The 19,907-nt window shown below is 43.7% G+C and overlaps 1 protein-coding gene across 2 annotated transcripts in view; it reads left to right on the forward strand.

Moving 5' to 3' along the window:
• The window catches only part of LOC106598932 (gelsolin), a 39,874-nt gene extending 25,308 nt beyond the window's left edge, over nucleotides 1-14,566 (forward strand). For both annotated transcript variants that reach the window (XM_014189959.3, XM_014189958.3), the window contains exons 5-17: nucleotides 302-451; nucleotides 4,499-4,588; nucleotides 4,901-5,033; nucleotides 5,293-5,381; nucleotides 5,696-5,911; nucleotides 7,134-7,267; nucleotides 8,132-8,222; nucleotides 8,743-8,913; nucleotides 9,067-9,241; nucleotides 9,626-9,741; nucleotides 9,941-10,018; nucleotides 10,141-10,201; nucleotides 13,940-14,566. In XM_014189959.3, coding sequence (XP_014045434.1) covers nucleotides 302-451; nucleotides 4,499-4,588; nucleotides 4,901-5,033; nucleotides 5,293-5,381; nucleotides 5,696-5,911; nucleotides 7,134-7,267; nucleotides 8,132-8,222; nucleotides 8,743-8,913; nucleotides 9,067-9,241; nucleotides 9,626-9,741; nucleotides 9,941-10,018; nucleotides 10,141-10,201; nucleotides 13,940-14,100 — 1,665 coding nt within the window. In that variant the 3' untranslated portion in view covers nucleotides 14,101-14,566. The remainder of the gene's footprint in view (nucleotides 1-301; nucleotides 452-4,498; nucleotides 4,589-4,900; nucleotides 5,034-5,292; nucleotides 5,382-5,695; nucleotides 5,912-7,133; nucleotides 7,268-8,131; nucleotides 8,223-8,742; nucleotides 8,914-9,066; nucleotides 9,242-9,625; nucleotides 9,742-9,940; nucleotides 10,019-10,140; nucleotides 10,202-13,939) is intronic.
• The last annotated feature ends 5,341 nt before the right edge of the window (nucleotides 14,567-19,907 follow it).

Raw genomic sequence — 19,907 nt, forward strand, 5'->3', positions numbered from 1 at the left:
AACTGTAAGCTGGAATCAGGGCTACGAGCTAAGTAACATGAACACTTATAGGTGCAGTATCTCACATCTTAGTCATGTATTGACGCCAATGGAATATTTGAATAAAATGTCAAGCTATGCATCTTAAGTTAGGATTTTGCCCTACAAGCCTGAAGGGCTTTTGGCTAAGTAACATGAATGGAATATCAACACACGATTAGAGCCCGTAGTCACCGAACGGACAGTAATATCTGTACGTACGTGCTACCACTGGAAACATAAACCCTTTATTTCTTGTATTTCTTTTCTACCTCTTCTTCAGGATATCTACCAGTGGTGTGGCAGTGAGTGTAACCGCTTTGAGAGGCTGAAGGCCTCCCAGGTGGCCATTGACATCAGGGACAATGAGAGGAATGGCAGGGCCAAGCTCCACATGGTGGAGGATGGTGCTGAGCCACAGGAACTCACTGAGGTGAGGGATAGGGATACACACAAACATGCTTGCACACACACACGCACACACACACACACACACACACGCACACACACACACACACACACACATACACACACACACACATACACACACACACACACACACACACACACACACATACACACACACACACATACACACACACACACATACACACACACACACACACACATACACACACACACACACACACACACACACACACACACACACGCACACACACACACACACACGCACACACACACACACACACACACATACACACACACACACACACACACACACACACACACACACACACACACACACACACACACATACACACACGCGCACACGCACACACACACACACACACACACACACACGCACACACACACACACACACACACACACACACACATACACACACGCGCACACGCACACACACACACACACACACACACACACACACACACACACACACACACACACACACACACACACACACACACACACACACACACACACACACAGAGAAGCAAAATCAGAAGCACACACAGAAACTCTGTACAGACACACACCGTGGCAGCAGGTAGCCTAGTTGTTAGAGTGTTGTGCCAGTAATCGAAAGGTCGCTAGTTTGAAAATGTGAGAAATCTGTCGATGTACCCTTGAGCAAGGCACTTAACTCCAGGTTCGCCATTTATAATGTCTGACCCTGGCCGTGACCCCACTCTCCGACGGTGTCACAGGGAGCGTTAGGCAAAAAACACACTTCCAATTCACATGTGTATAATACACACTTGTGTGAAATAGGATTAATATAAGCACCCACCAAATCATTATTACACACACACACATCCACACACACACACACACACACTCACACACACACACACACACACACACACACACACACACACACACACACACACACACACACACACACACACACACACACATACACATGGTTGGTGCTGTTTAGAGCGAACTTTATTTTTTCTATGAGCATGGCCTTATTTCTATTACAGCATATTGGGTGACTTTCATTGATATTCCATTCATCCAGTTCAATGTAACGTCGATAGGTTTAGGCTACTACATGATACTGGAATTTTCCCTATACCCATCATGAGGTTGCTACAACCTAGCATACAAATGAAAGTTTATAACGTAGGTACACAGGTCGAGAGACATATTGGAGTAATCAAGGTGACAGACAGTGACACATTCACTGCACACTTTTGCTTCTAGCATTTGGCTGATCTAACGTCTAGCATCTGGCTGATCTAACGTCTAGCGTCTAGCATCTGGCTGATCTAACGTCTAGCGTCTAGCATCTGGCTGATCTAACGTCTAGCGTCTAGCATCTGGCTGATCTAACGTCTAGCGTCTAGCATCTGGCTGATCTAACGTCTAGCGTCTAGCATCTGGCTGATCTAACGTCTAGCGTCTAGCATCTGGCTGATCTAACGTCTAGCGTCTAGCATCTGGCTGATCTAACGTCTAGCGTCTAGCATCTGGCTGATCTAACGTCTAGCGTCTAGAATCTGGCTGATCTAACGTCTAGCATCTGGCTGATCTAACGTCTAGCGTCTAGCATCTGGCTGATCTAACGTCTAGCGTCTAGCATCTGGCTGATCTAACGTCTAGCGTCTAGCATCTGGCTGATCTAACGTCTAGCGTCTAGCATCTGGCTGATCTAACGTCTAGCGTCTAGCATCTGGCTGATCTAACGTCTAGCGTCTAGCATCTGGCTGATCTAACGTCTAGCGTCTAGCATCTGGCTGATCTAACGTCTAGCATCTAGCACCTGGCTGATATAACGTCTAGCATCTAGCATCTGGCTGATCTAGGGTGAAATCAGTAGTCCAAACTGTTCCATTTGAGTCAGGTTGTTGAAAGGCTAAATTAGATGCATTAGTGAAAGGTAAACTAAGAAGAATATATATATTTTTTTCCCGATACAACTCGCTCTCTCTCGCTCTCTTTCTCCCTCCCTCCCTCTCTCCCCTCTTTGTGATTTCTTTCAGCCAATGTCAATGTAAAATAGGGATATTGTAGCTGTCATAAGGGCATGACATCAGCAGAAGGCAAGGCAGGTTGACGTGCTCAGAGTGTAGATTAATTTACAGGTTTCCAATGGTGAAAGCGCCATTTCATACCAAATATACAAGTAGATTTACCAAATATACACGGCAATAGCCCAAAAGATATAGCCTCTGTATCATGCTTAACCTGTCCTATCTTAACGGACACTGGTAGAGTGCAAGACTGTTCAGCCTCCCCTTAAAAAGCCAAATGGAATCTGTCTAACAGGAGCTCAAGCAGGTAGGCCTACTACATAATATAAGCACTTGGCCCCCAGGACCAAAATTGTAATTGGCAATTACAACTAATAAACTGGTTCTACAATTATTTTTGTATTAAATGGAATATAGATTTTTCACATAGGGCCTGTGAATTTAAACGTGTGAAAGCAACAGCAAACATTTCAACAAGAGGAAAAAAAGCACTCCACTGGCAGGAGTTTGGAGAGCGTGAGTGACGAGAGTCTTTGCCATAGTAAGAATACATTTTAACAACAAATTCCAAATGCAAAGCTTCATAAGTAAATGATCAATTTCCGGAAATTGTTAGGCCTACATGCTAAAAGACCATTAGGTGTCAGGGCTTTCGGATGGATCGGACCAATACGCAGCGTGATCGTAATTCCACATCACCAAACAAGTTTTGGAGCTGCATATTTTTTTGCATTATGGCAATCCTCTCTCCCTCCAATTTGATGTTTGCGCTGCAACCGATCCTACAGAAAATCAGCAGTCTGTTCGCCAGTTCTCCCGACCTGTGTTGATTGACAGTTTGCTGGTGCAATCAGAGTGCCGAGGGTGTGTTTCACTAGCCAATCTGTTCAAATTTGGATGTTATTTTGTATTACAAGGGTGATGCCGCGGTTACTGTCTCTGGCTGCGTGAATAATCCACGGAGACTCTATGCCACAAAATGAGTGACAAAAAATTACAAAACCTGGCCAGATACTTTCAAGTCATCAGTCTCAATTCAAAATCAAGTCCCATGTCTAGGGGCTCCAAGTCCAAGTTATTTTATTTTCTATCAATTCGAGTCATCAAATTTGTAATTGATTCAGACTCAAGTCCAAGTCAAGTAACTCGAGTCCACAACTCTGCCTAATCCTAATTCTAACACTAATTCTAACCTTAACCCTAAACTCCCTAGAAATATCATTTGACCCCAGTTGTTCAAAATGTTGTTTGTTTACTATTCTTGTGGGGACTTCTGGTCCCCACAAGTATAGTTAAACACGTTCATACACACAAATCCAAATCAAATCAAATTTCTACAAGATGGCGCCGACAGAGATTGTCGCCTCACTTTGAGTCCTTAGGAAACTATGCAGTATTTCGTTTTTTTAGGTATTATTTCTTACATTGTTACCCCAGGAAATCTTAAGTCTTATTACATACAGCCGTGAAGAACTATTGGATATAAGTGTGACACACACACACATACACACACACACACACACACACACACACACACACACACACACACACACACACACACACACACACACACACACACACACACACACACACACACACACACACACACACACACAAGCAAATCACTCGTACTTACACACCTACTGTATCCAAATAACATTCAAATATTCCATCGTTGGACGTGACGATGATACCATATCATAAAATGGTGCTATACATTGATGAGGAGTTCCCTGGAAATTGAAATACCCCTCACCCACTAGCGGTTCCGTGGGAATATATATCGGCACAAAAGATTTGTGCCCTGTGTCCTTACTGTGCCAGCTCTGTGCCATAGCCTTTTGCAAAACTGGGCCCATCAAACAAGTGTGTGGCAATGGCTCTGAAAACAATGTAATGAGAGAGAGAAAGAAATAGAGTGAGAGAAAGTGAAAGAGGGTAAGAGAGAAAAATAAAAAGGAGAGACTGGTGTTGCTCAGTCTCTGAATGAAGCTAATCGTCCATTTTGGATCTGTCCTAGGCTCTGGGGCCCAAACCCAGTATCCCTCCTGGCACCCCTGATGATGAGAAGGTGGACACCTCCAACAGGAAGAAGGGGGCCCTCTATATGGTAACTGATGTTACTGCACCTTTGTTGTTCAACATCAGTATAATGATTTGTAATTGTTGTTCCTATCTCATTGTTCTCTTCTCTTGATAATGGTGTTGTCCATCTCAGTGCTCACACGTTGTTGATCTCTCAAGCTCATTCACATGCATTGGGAATCTAGGACGTTATGTGTTTAGTTGTTCATAACATTTTGCATATATTATTTAAGGATTCATTTGAGAAGAACAAATGATTTTTCAAGGGAGTACTGTCAATATATGTACAGTATAAATTGATGTATTTATTGATATCTCATCTTGGTGTATTTTGTAGATCTCCGATGCCTCTGGCTCTATGAAGTCGTCGGTGGTGGCCTCGTCCAGCCCCTTCAAACAGGCCATGCTGACCGCTGAGGAGTGCTACATCCTGGACAACGGAGTGGACAAGAACGTCTTCGTATGGAAAGGTAGACTAGTCCTCTCCACTGTTTTTAAATACTTCCCAGGATATCAAACGTTATCTATGCAACACATTTCTTACATAGAATGCAGTTCAAAGTGATTCATATATAAAAAACGTTTAAATTAAAAAAAGTATACTTCTACTGTGTAGGATTGTGCAAGATTCAGAATGAGAAGTCAAGTAAATGTTCACTAAATCCCTGTGCACAGAGTATTGTTGAGATGTGTAGATGATTAACCAACTCTATCTTACCTCCATCTTAGGACCCAAGGCCAATGCAGCCGAGCGTAAAGCAGCCATGTCAGCAGCCCAGCAGTTCATCAAAGAGAAGGGCTACTCCGATAAGACGCAGGTACGCTGATGGAATAATGTGAAGTAACATTTTTAAATGAGCATGGATGAAAACATTTCGACCGTTGCTAGGTCTTGCTCAGGCACTACTAGGCTATTTTAAAAATGTTGTTAGCTATGTCCACTTTTTTTTTAAAGTCACTTAAAATGTTGAACAATAATGAATTGAAAACAAATATTGTTAGTGAACTAGTCTCACATAAGCATACTTGTAAGTTGAAATGATCAATTGGCTATTGGAATGCATGTGAGAGGAAATCGAGGTTCATGGTAAACAACAGAACAACTGACTCTTACTTTTCTTTGGCCATGCAGATCCAGGTCCTACCAGCAGGAGGCGAGACCACTCTGTTCAAGCAGTTCTTCAGTGACTGGAAGGACAAGGATCAGACCACGGGCCCCAGTAAGGCCTACAGCATCGGCCGCATCGCCAAGGTGGAGCAAGTGCCCTTCGACGCCTCCACCCTCCACTCCAACAACAACATGGCCGCCCAGCACAACATGGTGGACGACGGCAAGGGCAAAGTCCAGGTAAAACACAACACTGGACTACAATGGAAATAACTTAGTCGGGGTTCTCATAGTCATTTTGCCCAGGGTCTGTCTGTTTATGTTTACAAAGACAACCATGTGCCACACTAAATTGGCTAGGGGACCAGATGTAGCTCACTGCCCGTATGTTTCAGACCGCTGAACTAAGTCTGTATAAAGTGACGCGGGAGGGCTAAAAAGAATCTAACGACGCAGTTTGCTGTTCTATGAGTGGTCTGAGACAGGCGTTAGATTCAGTAGCTGTTCTATGAGTGGTCTGAGACCGGCGTTAGATTCAGTAGCTGTTCTATGAGTGGTCTGAGACAGGCGTTAGATTCAGTAGCTGTTCTATGAGTGGTCTGAGACAGGCGTTAGATTCAGTAGCTGTTCTATGAGTGGTCTGAGACAGGCGTTAGATTCAGTAGCTGTTCTATGAGTGGTCTGAGGCAGGCGTTAGATTCAGTAGCTGTTCTATGAGTGGTCTGAGGCAGGCGTTAGATTCAGTAGCTGTTCTATGAGTGGTCTGAGACAGGCGTTAGATTCAGTAGCTGTTCTATGAGTGGTCTGAGACAGGCGTTAGATTCAGTAGCTGTTCTATGAGTGGTCTGAGACAGGCGTTAGATTCAGTAGCTGTTCTATGAGTGGTCTGAGGCAGGCGTTAGATTCAGTAGCTGTTCTATGAGTGGTCTGAGACAGGCGTTAGATTCAGTAGCTGTTCTATGAGTGGTCTGAGACAGGCGTTAGATTCAGTAGCTGTTCTATGAGTGGTCTGGGACAGGCGTTAGATTCAGTAGCTGTTCTATGAGTGGTCTGAGGCAGGCGTTAGATTCAGTAGCTGTTCTATGAGTGGTCTGAGGCAGGCGTTAGATTCAGTAGCTTTTATTGGCAGAGAGGTTTGGAACTCTCTTTCTTATAGGTCACCAGGCAGGCCAAAACTCCATCCCACCAAAACAGGCATACATTTCAGGCAATCTTTTGAAACAGCTTTTACACTTAAAGGGCATTATCATTATCATAAATTTCACAGTATTACTCCAACCTCATTGTGTGGAAATATATATAAAACACAGGGAAAAAAATCACGTTTTTGACTGCACTGGGCCTTTAAGATGCTTTTGGGAAAACTGGCCCTGGTAAATACAAGGTTTTGAAGCGTGCTGGGCACTTTTCAAACAAATCAGGGCAGCAACATACACGTGGAGAATTATACTATTGGTTTCAGATCTGGCGTGTTGAGGATGGTGATAAGGTGGCTGTGGATCCCTCCTCTTACGGCCAGTTCTACGGAGGAGACTGTTACCTCATCCTCTACAGCTACAGGCTGGGAGGCAGGGAGCAGCACATCATCTACACCTGGTCAGTAAAAATGACATCATCCACAACTATGCTGTAAACATGACATCATTTATTTACACCTAGACAGTTAAAATTACATCATATACTTTACACCTGGTCAGTACATATGACATCATCCACAACTATGCTATAAACATGACATCATTTATTTACACCTAGACAGTTCAAATGACATGCTCTACAAGGAAAGGGGATACCTAGTCAGTTATACACCTGAAATGTATATTCTGCATGTAATCCAACCCCTCTGAATCAGAGAGGTGCGCGGGGGGGGCTGCCATAATTGACATCCCTGTCTTCGGCATCCGGGGAACGACTGCCTTGCTCAAGGACAGAACGACAGATTTTTACCTTGTCAGCTTGGGGATTCGATCCAGCAACCTTGCGGTTACTGGCCCAATGCTCTAAACACTAGGCTACCACACCTTATCATCTACTGTGCATCTGCCACCTAGTCAGTGCAAATTACATCAAAACCAGACCATCATTAATAACAAATCACACCAACGGGGTATCTTACTTTACCCCAACCTGTTCTGGAATATTCTGAAACCCTTAGATGTGTTCTCTTAGTCTTAGTTCATAAAGAAGGATGTATCTGAAATTATCATGGCAAAACTGACTCAGTACTTGTAGTAGTGCATGTTCGATACCTGTAGAAAGGTCTCAATAAGATGGGCTTGACGTGTGTGTGTGTGTGTGTGTGTGTGTGTGTGTGTGTGTGTGTGTGTGTGTGTGTGTGTGTGTGTGTGTGTGTGTGTGTGTGTGTGTGTGTGTGTGTGTGTGTGTGTGTGTGTGTGTGTATGTGTGTGTGTGTGTGTGTGTGTGTGTGTGTATGTGTTAATCTGTATCTGTGTGTGACAGGCAGGGGCTGAAGTGCACCCAGGATGAGCTGGCAGCCTCTGCCTTCCTCACGGTGAAGCTGGATGACTCGATGGGAGGAGCCCCTGTTCAGGTGGGTCTCTATCCTCTCCATCTCCTCCCCATGTCCCCAACACTCACAGTCCGAAAGCACCTGAGCAATAGGTACGACGGTGTGAAATTTAGATTCGTAAGGTCACTGGACTAAGCACTATAAGTTAATAGGCCGAAGCCGTTGCATTTATCGTGCTTCATAAAGCCGATGGCATGATGTAGGATCTTTTGGCAAGGACAGCTGCTGCATTGGTGTCCAGTCTCTCACAAGTCATATTATTGAACCACGTGTGTATTTTGTCTTTATAGACTGAATAATTCTGTGGAAAGTTTTTTATACTGTCCAGCAGAGGGCAGTCACACTTTGTTTTACTTCCAGTGTGTGTACAATTTGAATGGTTACCATATTGACGCATAATGTTCCATCATGACAGTATATTATATTATAATAAGGAAAGCAATCTTTTACAAAAATTGTATTAAATCACAAGAATTACTTGTGACTTTAGAATGGGTTTTCTTCTACATAGTTATCATTGAGTGTCCATTTCCCCCTCCAGGTGCGTGTGACCCAGGGTCAGGAACCCCCCCACCTGATGAGCCTGTTCCAGGGCAAGCCCATGATGGTCCATAATGGAGGGACGTCCCGTAAAGGAGGACAGTCGGGTACTGGCAGCACCCGCCTCTTCCACATTCGTCAATCCTCCACCCGCGCTACACGAGCTGTAGAGGTGAGTTCTCAGTGTGTGTGTGTGTATGTGTGTCAAAGTGGGACCACACTGTGCCTGTGTGTGTGATTGCTTGAGGAAGATTAAGTGTCTAACAATTCTTAGCCTAAACCATCAAAATGACTGAAGCACCTCTCTGTCTCCTCTCTCTCTCAGGTAGAGCCCTCTGCTTCCTTCCTGAACACCAATGACGTGTTTGTGCTGAAATCTCCCACCGCCATGTTTGTGTGGAGGGGGGTGGGTGCCAGCGAGGAGGAAATGGCCGCCGCCAAGCACGTGGTGGGTTTCCTGGGTGGCAGTGGCAGTAATGTGTCCGAGGGCAAGGAGCCAGGTAAGGATTCCATCTGGTGTTACAGGTTTATTGTATAAAGTGGGGTGCATCTTAATATTATTAATTTGGCTGGATCTCAATAGTATGACGTGGGGTGCATCTCAATAGTCCAATGTGGCTTCCTCTTCTTGTCTTATCCTTCATCTACAGCCTGAAATCACAGGATATGGGAAAGCAACTTGGTGGTCGCTTCCTTTAATGTATTTGATTGCCTATCTACTTTTTTTCAGATCAGTGTTGATGAAAGAAAGGTTACATGGAGAGGAAACAACTTTAGACAATTGAAATGTGCGAAACATCACACATCCTGACATATCACAACAAAACTCTATATAGTGCCAAATAACCAACGAGACTAATCCATTCTGGTCTTTTCTGTCCTAGCTGGGTTCTGGTCTGCCCTGGGAGGGAAGAAGGAGTACCAGACTTCCAAGAGTCTGCAGAACATGGTCAAACCTCCACGCCTGTTTGGCTGCTCCAACAAGACCGGATGCCTCAGTGTAAGTGATGGATTGTTGTTGAGTGTGTCTAACGTAACTAACTCTCTTGGATAGATATATTCTCAATTCATCCCCAATGGGAAATTCAGTGTCACTCAGGAGGAGAGAAAAAGGCATAGGTAATACAAAGTACAATGCAAAAGTCAAATGTGCCCATGTTCCAAAGTGCTGTAACATATTGTAATCCTCCAATCATCAGGTGGAAGAGGTTCCTGGAGACTTCCAACAGACTGACCTGGCCACTGATGATGTCATGTTGCTGGACACCTGGGACCAAGTGAGTGAAGCTCCCCCATCCATATCATGATTCACAAGCGTGTTCATCTTCTGCTCTAAAAAAAACAATGCAGAGTGAATCTGAAAGTCTATAAGCTAACAGCATTTCTGAACTCCCGCCAGATCTTCCTCTGGATCGGCAATGACGCAAATGCGGAAGAGAGAACTGGAGCACCCAAAATAGGTAGGACAAACACGCAGGGAAACAAACTTCCACAATGGCCCCTATTCCAGGACCAAGACTGGGGCCACAACTGATTGAACATGAGCTCTAACTCTATCTATATAATCAAACGAGGACCTTTATATACAGTACCAGTCAAAAGTTTGGACACACATACTCATTCAAGGGTTTTTCTTTATTTTACTGTTTTCTACATTGTAGAATAACAGTAAATATATAAACACTATGAAATAACACATATGGAATCATGTAGTAACCAAAAAAGTGTTAAACAAATCAAAATCTATTTTAGATTTTTCAAAGTTGCCACCCTTTGCCTTGATGACAGCTTTGAACACTCTTGGCATTCTCTCAACCAGCTTCACCTGGAATGCTTTTCCAACAGTCTTGAAGGAGTTCCCACATATGGTGAGCACTTGACAGTGTCACCAGCAAAGCAGCCCCACACCATCACACCTCCTCCTCCATGCTTCACAGTGGGAACCACACATGCAGAGATCATCCGTTCACCTACTCTGTGTCTCACAAAGACACGGCGGTTGGAACCAAAAATCACAAATTTGGACTCATCCGACCAAAGGACAGATTTCCACCGGTCTAATGTCCATTGCTCATGTTTCTTGGCCCAAGCAAGTCTCTTATTATTATTGGTGTCCTTTAGTAGTGATTTCTTTGCAGCAATTCAACTGTGAAGGCCTGATTCATGGAGTCTCCTCTGAACAGTTGATGTTGAGATATGTCTGTTACTTGAACTCTGTGAAGCATTTATTTGGGCTGCAATTTCTGAGGCTGGTAACACTAATGAACTTATCATCTGCAGCAGATGTAACTCTGGGTCATGAGAGCCAGTTTCATCATAGCGCTTGATGGTTTTTGTGACTGCACTTGAAGAAACCTTCGAAGTTCTTGAAATGTTCCGTATTGACTGACCTTCATGTCTTAAAGTAATGATGGACTGTCATTTCTCTTTGCTTATTTGAGCTGCTCTTGCCATAATATGGACTTGGTCTTTTACCAAATAGGGTTATCTTCTGTATACCACCCCTACCTTGTCACAACACACCTGATTGGTTCAAACGCATTAAGAAGGAAAGTAATTCCACAAATTAACTTTTAACACGGAACATCTGTTAATTGAAATGCATTCCAGGTTACTACCTCACGAAGTTGGTTGAGAGAATGCCAAGAGTGTGCAAAGCTGTCATCAAGGCAAAGGGTGGCTACTTTGAATAATCTCAAATATAAAATATATTTTGATTTGTTTAACACTTTTTTGGTTACTGCATGATTCCATATGTGTAATTTCATAGTTTTGATGTCTTCACTATTATTCTACAATGTAGATAAGGTGGAAATTATAGGCAATTAGCAAGACACCCCCAATAAAGGAGTGGTCCTGCAGGTGGTGACCACAGACCACTTCTCAGTTCCTATGCTTCCTGGCTGATGTTTTGGTCACTTTTGAATGCTGGCGGTGCTTTCACTCTAGTGGTAGCATGAGACGGAGTCTACAACCCACACAAGTGGCTCAGGTAGTGCAGCTCATCCAGGATGGCACATCAATGCGAGCTGTGGCAAGAAGGTTTTCTGTGTCTGTCAGCGTAGTGTCCAGAGCATGGAGGCGCTACCAGGAGACAGGCCAGTACATCAGGAGACGTGGAGGAGGCCGTAGGAGGGCAACAACCCAGCTGCAGGACCGCTACCTCCGCCTTTGTGCAAGGAGGAGCAGGAGAAGCACTGCCAGAGCCCTGCAAAATGACCTCCAGCATGCCACAAATGTGCATGTGTCTGCTCAAATGGTCAGAAACAGACTCCATGAGGGTGGTATGAGGGCCCGACGTCCACAGGTGAGGGTTGTGCTTACAGCCCAACACCGTGCAGGACGTTTGGCATTTGCCAGAGAACACCAAGATTGGCAAATTCGCCACTGGCACCCTGTGCTCTTCACAGATGAAAGCAGGTTCACACTGAGCACGTGACAGACGTGACAGAGTCTGGAGACGCCGTGGAGAACATTCTGCTGCCTGCAACATCCTCCAGCATGACCGGTTTGGCGGTGGGTCAGTCATGGTGTGGGGTGGTATTTCTTTGGGGGGCCGCACAGCCCTCCATGTGCTCGCCAGAGGGAGCCTGACTGCCATTAGGTACCGAGATGAGATCCTCAGACCCCTTGTGAGACCATATGCTGGTGCGGTTGGCCCTGGGTTCCTCCTAATGCAAGACAATGCTAGACCTCATGTGGCTGGAGTGTGTCAGCAGTTCCTGCAAGAGGAAGGCATTGATGCTATGGACTGGCCCGCCCGTTCCCCAGACCTGAATCCAATTGAGCACATCTGGGACATCATGTCTTGCTCCATTCACCAACGCCACGTTGCACCACAGACTGTCCAGGAGTTGGCGGATGCTTTAGTCCAGGTCTGGGAGGAGATCCCTCAGGAGACCATCCGCCACCTCATCAGGAGCATGCCCAGGCATTGTAGGGAGGTCATAGAGGCACGTGGAGGCCACACACACTACTGAGCCTCATTTTGACTTGTTTTAAGGACATTACATCAAAGTTGGATGAGCCTGTAGTGTGGTTTTCCACTTTAATTTTGAGTGTGACTCCAAATCCAGACCTCCATGGGTTGATAAATTGGATTTCCATTGATTATTTTTGTGTGATTTTGTTGTCAGCACATTCAACTATGTAAAGAAAAAAGTATTTAATAAGATTATTTCTTTCATTCAGATCTAGGATGTGTTGTTTAAGTGTTCCCTTTATTTTTTTGAGCAGTATATATATATATATATATATATATATATATATACACACTACCATTCAAAAGTTTGGGGTCAATTAGAAATGTCCTTGTTTTTGAAAGAAAAGCACGTTTTTCATCCATTAAAATAACATCAAATTGATCAGAAATACAGTGTAGACATTGTTAATGTTGTAAATGACTATTGTAGCTGGAAACGGCTGATTTTTTATGGAATATCTATATAGGCGTACAGAGGCCCATTATCAGCAACCATCACTCCTGTGTTCCAATGGCACGTTGTATTAGCTAATCCAAGTTGATCATTTTAAAAGGCTAATTTATGATTAGAAAACCCTTTTTCTTTGCAACTAGAAGGCCAGCATCTGCCTAGAACCCACAAATGCTGACGCTCCAGATACTCAACTAGTCTAAAGAAGGCCAGTTTTATAGCTCCTTTAATCAGTACAACAGTTTTCAGCTGTACTAACATAATTGCAAAAGGGTTTTCTAATGATCAATTAGCCTTTTGGATTAGCTAACACAACGTGCCATTGGAAGACAGGAGTGATTGTTGCTGATAATGGGCCTCTGTACGCCTATGTAGATATTTCATAAAAAATCTGCTGTTTCCAGCTACAATAGTCATTTACAACATTAACAATGTCTGCACTGTATTTCTGATCGATTTGATGTTATTTTAGTGGACAAAAAATGTGCTTTTCTTTCAAAAACAAGGAAATTTCGAAGTGGCCCAAAACTTTCGAATGGTAGAATGTTGTATTCTCCCTCAGACTCACCACTATATACAGTTGAACCATTGGTTTCAGCTATGGTTTAAGCCTCACTTTCTGTGGCCTTCAGAAAAATATTTTATGGTTCAAACCATATATTGTAGGGGTGCCTTTGGTAACACAATGTAACCGTTCTCTATTTGTGATCTCTCAATATACAGCGAATAATGTAAATCTCATTCTCTCTCTCCCTCCCTCTCTAGCTAAGGACTATGTGGACTCAGACCCCTCTGGACGCAGAGGGCTGTCCATCACCACCATCAAACAGGGGGCTGAACCCCCAACCTTCACTGGCTGGTTCCAGGCGTGGGACCCAAAAATGTGGGAAACAGACCCTCTGAAGACAATCCATGCTCGCTTCTAAATGCCAAACTCCACCCCCTTACCTATCTGGCACTTACACATATGCATGTCATTCCCCCGCCCCACTCTTTGGATCAGAGTACCAGTATAACACCCTGGACTGCTATTTTACTCTAGTTTTTTTTATTCCATAATGTTGTCGCTTTTAGACTCATACGAAACATTTACCTAGCATGCCTTTTTTATCTGCTGTTGGAGCAAAGAAAAACCTTATCTTTGGGAGCCTGTTTACTCCAGTAGTCTATTGAATCCAACGGGTATTTTGTTATACTTTGTGAAGTCATGATATGTGATTACCAGTGAGACTTAGGTCTCATTTGAAGCATGCTGCATTTTAACAGGATATCTCTGCCGGAGAAATATGTCTGCTCTTTTTTTTACATTACTTTTGATGATTCTGAAATGGTATTATGGATGGCTTTTTCAATAAATTCCTAGTATTTCTATAGAAACTCTAGAAATGACAACACGTTGGTAGCCTACATTTTCTATGTTGACAGGTGGCCACATGGATAGGAACGACAGCAGACCAAGGTATCATACTTTTAACATCAGCACAACCTCTTCCATGTAACATTTATCTTTCTTCTGAAGTTAGTCAAATAGTGGAAAAAACTGAGAACAGAAAGCCGTATTACTTCAACAACGGAAGACTCCCTCAAGAGGATGTTATCTTTTTACACACCACCTGGCTAGGTTGTCTTCCTTCTTCCCACCTTTAGATCTACAGTGGCAGTCAATGATGAATATAAACCCTGGATTGCTAATGCTATGTATTGTTTTTTATTTAACCCTTATTTTACCAGGTAAGTTGACTGAGAACACATTCTCATTTACAGCAACAACCTGGGGAATAGTTACAGGGGAGAAATGAGCCAATTGTAAGCTGAGGATGGTGGATAGGTGGCCGTGATGGTATGAAGGCCAGATTGGGAATTTAGCCAGGACATCAGGGTTAACACCCCTACAATAACTGCCTTGGGATCTTTAGTGACCAAAGAGAATCAGGACACCCATTTAACATCCCATCTGAAAGATAGCACCCTACACAGGACAATGTCCCCAATCACTGCCCTGCAGCATTGGGATTTTTGGGGGGGGACCAGAAGAAAGGGTGATCCCTGCTGGCCCTCCAACACCACTTCCAACAACATCTGGTCTCCCAACCAGGACCAACCCTGCTTAGCTTCAGAAGAAAGCCAGCAGTGGGATGCAGGGTGGTATGCTGCTGGCTTTGAAGCCATCGGTCGGCCATACTGGTACTCCCCAGAAGAAGCAGGCCTCAATAGGAATGAATGGAATTCTACAGTATTTCAATTACATTTATCAAGGTAAAAATTACATGTAAACAAAAAAATATGGGGGACAGTAACAAAATTATATTTATTTTTAGCTCAGGTAATATAATTTAATGGTATGCATTAAAATGTCTATAATAGAATACATGTGGCAAAAACAAATTTAGACATTACTAAATGCATTTTTATAGCTTACAAAATATATTATTCCAAATATGGGGGAGTGCCAAGATGGAGGTGCGGTGGCTTCAAAACAGCGCCCTCTGTTGGTCATCTAGTGTATATATAAATCATTGATGGCAGTGCCGCATGGTGTGATTGACATGTGCCCTTCAACAAACTGCTCATCAGACAGTCTTGTGGGAGCTTTGATGGACAGCTCTTTCCAGCCACCAGGGGCATAGGCACGGGTGGGCACGATGGGCCTGGGTGGGCGCAGGCCCACCCACTGGGGAGCCAGGCCCACCAAAATAGTTTTTTTAATGCTCTACTTGTCAGTGTTCCAAATGGGACATTATTTGTATTTTTACCTAAGCACAGTACTTGACTTGGGCAGGAGTTCACCGGAACTGAGTATCGGCACCTCAAATGTTCTTCTGCTTGAGTTCCTGCGCCTCCTATAGATTATTACCACAAAAGTATTATTAAGGAGTTCCTGCACCTAAATATAAACGGTACCGGCACCCAAAATGAGTACCGGCACCTATTTCAGTCCAAGTCAAGCACTGGTCTAAACATGCATACACCATCAGATATAATTCATAGAAAGCAGTAGGGAGGGGGTGGGAAAATGAAAGGGATACACACAGTTTATTAGGTTCAGCCATCTTGTTCCGGATCGGACCCCTCTTTCCCTCCAGAACAATCTGAATTATTTGGGGCATGGATTTTACAAGTCGGAAAACGTTGTTGGATGTTGGTCCGTGCTGACGTAATGGCATCATGTAGTTTCTGCAGATTGGACATTGGTACACCACCAGCCTGTACCGATGAAACCAGGCAGGTTGGGGCCATGGACTAATGTAAAATCCTGACTCTGCCATCAGCAACTGGGATTCGTTGGACCAAGCGATGTTTGTCCACTCCTCAATTGTCCAGTGTTGCTGATTGCTTGCGCACTAGCGCTGATTCTTCTTAACTGATAGGAGTGTAAGTCATCTGCTGCAACAGCCCATTGATGACAAGGACAAACAAGTTGTGCTTTCCAAGATGCACACCACTCTGTTTCTTTGCCTCTGTGTAAATTACAGTACATTTTAGCAGACACTCTTATGCAGAGCAACTTACCGTAGTGAGTGCATACATTTTTCATACTGGTCCCCTTTGGGAATCGAATCCACAACTCTGGCATTGCAAGTGTCATGCTCTACCAACTGAGCCACACAGGACAATCTGCACTGTTCATTAGATTCTTCATATACAATTTCACAACTGATAATATTCTTACTAATCAGACTATTGTCAAGGTAATCTTGTCTTTAGGCTAATGTATGTGTGAAATGAGTTTTGATATAGTTTAGGTGTTGTTTAGATGGGCCATTAGCTGCACAGGCCTGACGTAGAGAAAAAAAAATAACTGCTTATAACACATTCTGTTTGTGATATTAAGATTCTAACAATGATAGTGTGTTAGATTTATTTATGAAAAGTCAAGGACGGGGGGACATAACTTTTAAAATGGCAGAGTAATTTAAAAAGTACATGTGTTTTAACTCAATATGACGCTCTTGGCTCTCCTATGGTTACATTTGTGGCTGTCTAGCCTACTATCTCCTGGTCACTGAGCCTAGCTTACTATCTCCTGGTCGTTGAGCCTAGCCTACTATCTCCTGATCACTGAGCCTAGCCTACTATCTCCTGGTCACTGAGCCTAGCCTACTATCTCCTGGTCGTTGAGCCTAGCCTACTATCTCCTGGTTACTGAGCCTAGCCTACTATCTCCTGGTCGTTGAGCCTAGCCTACTATCTCCTGGTTACTGAGCCTATCCTACTATCTCCTGGTCACTGAGCCAGTGAGAGGTTGCCAAGCCTATTGTGATTATTACTGTTATATCAGGGCATTGTATTCTAGTCTCATAGTCTATTAATTACAGGCCTATGGTTTATTATATGTAAGTCTATGTGAGTCGCATGTTAAATGTAAGAGTCATGGATTTACCTAGGCCTACAAGACAATTTGGTCTGTAATGTGAAATCATATGTTAGATGATTTGTTGTGTGCAATAAATTACAGTAGGGCATAGGGTAGGCTATGCTTATATGATAACTTTATGATGATTTGAGTGCCCAAATTTTGGCCCACTTAAATGTTTGCTGGTCCTGCCATCAGCGAATTTCTGACTGCCAATCTTCGGAGGTCAAACTGGGTGGTTTTTTCCTCTTGGCTCAAAAAAAATGTCATGACAGCTTCTCAGGCTATACATTAGCTTTCACCGATGGACAGGCCCGCAGGGACTTTAACAGAAACTGAGAAAGGTTTTTATAGAGAAACAAGAGATGAAAGCTTTCTGTATTTCTGCAGGAGATTACTAGGCCTATGTGAGTGATTGACCCATGGCAGGCCCATGTAGGCAAGACATTCAGGAGGGCCTTTAAATAGGCTGAAAGCTTCTGGTTAGGCCACCTACACCAAAGTATGTGTTATTGTAGGCTTTTAATCTTAGGTACGTCCAGTGGTTGATTTGTAAATCGGGAGGTGCCGGAACAAAAAGTGAGCCGTGAGAGGAGGTGACCTGCAGGTGACCTGGAGAGTTCTGAGGTTTTGAGGTCCAGGAACGCATGAGAGAAAAGTGGAATAGAGCCATAGAGTAGAGGCACTTACAGAAGTTGTACACATGGGGAATATTTTTAGTATCCTAAGGTCCCGGAAAAATGAAACTTTTTTCTAAATACATTTCATGCAATTCTACATAATTTTACATGATTTGAGACCGGCAGAATCTTTTTTAATACCGCACAAATAAATGATCTCAATGGCAGGCTACTTTGACACTGAGTTCAATAAAAACGACCTTGTCTTGAATCCATCAATAGCCTAGGTGTAGGTGTGTGGAGACAATTATATTGTAGGCTACAATATGAGGAGGAAATTATAGTCCTAAAAAGCTTCCAGTTCGAGACTCACCCAATGACACTCAGCTCACTCACTGGTGATGGTTGATGGGCTCATGCCAAAAGCTTATCTCAATTTTTGGAAGTTGATCAAATATTTTGGTAGCCTACAGCATAGAATCTTCTCTTTTCACCAGGAGCCATTTGCTTTCCAACCTGTGTTTTCCCTCGATTGTATTTGAAATATTGCTAAAGGCCTGTTTTGTCTGTCTGCATGCTGTTTTTTCACTGACAGATTTGCCTCGCGTTCCCAGACTGTGGGCTATTCCTTGTTATTGGGCTACAATCCCCAGCTAGCCTATTTGTAAAAATAAGCCATTTATCCTCTGTGGCTAAATTATATGCCTTATGGTGTTGTAGGCTATTCTGAATAATTTAATTTATTTCTGAACAGACAGCAGTAATTATATACATTTTGCAAATGTATTTAAATGTATCTGTGGTGCTGCAGTTCCTTCAGAACCCTTCGCACGATTCTAGAAGGAAATAAATGATGAAGTGCAACGCTGGAGAGATGAGTGTTGCAGGCTCATGTCTATTAGAGCAGAGAGGGAGAGAGATCATATAAAGGTAATTTCATTCTAGTTATGTGATAGATACTGGCACGCTTCTCACACAGCGACGGCCACATGTTGGTTTCAAACATAGGTTACAATGTTTTGTAAATCATGAACCCGGGCTGGCCCAACCCGGAATCAAAAAACCTTTGTGAAAAAGTAGATTTTCAGCATGGGCCTAAAGAGGTGATTAAGCCCGCGTTGAAAATCTACTTTTTCACGTTTTTTTGTGTAGGCAGGATAATTAACGAACGAAGAGGGAACTCAAATAAACTTTACATTTACATCATTTAGCAGACTTACAAATTGGTGCATTCACCTTGTGATATCCAGTGTAACAACCACTTTACAATAGTACATCTATATCTTTTTTTTTGGGGGGGGGGGGGGTGTTTATCCTATCCCAGGTATTCCTTAAAGAGGTGGGGTTTCAGGTGTCTACGGAAGGTGGTGATTGACCGCGTTGTCCTGGCGTCGTGAGGGAGCTTGTTCCACCATTGGGGTGCCAGAGCAGCGAACAGTTTTGACTGGGCTGAGCGGGAATTGTGCTTCCGCAGAGGTAGGGTGGCCAGCAGGCCAGAGGTGGATGAACGCAGTGCCCTTGTTTGGGTGTAGGGCCTGATCAGAGCCTGAAGGTACGGAGGTGCCGTTCCCCTCACAGCTCCGTAGGCAAGCACCATGGTCTTGTAGCAGATGCGAGCTTCAACTGGAAGCCAGTGGAGTGTGCGGAGGAGCGGGGTGACGTGAGAGAACTTGGGAAGGTTGAACACCAGACGGGCTGCGGCGTTCTGGATGAGTTGTAGGGGTTTAATGGCACAGGCTGGGAGCCCCACCAACAGGGA

The sequence above is a fragment of the Salmo salar genome, chromosome 03 (assembly GCF_965601325.2).
Source record: "Salmo salar chromosome 03, fSalSal1, whole genome shotgun sequence".
In the NCBI taxonomy this organism is placed as follows: Eukaryota; Metazoa; Chordata; class Actinopteri; order Salmoniformes; family Salmonidae; genus Salmo; species Salmo salar.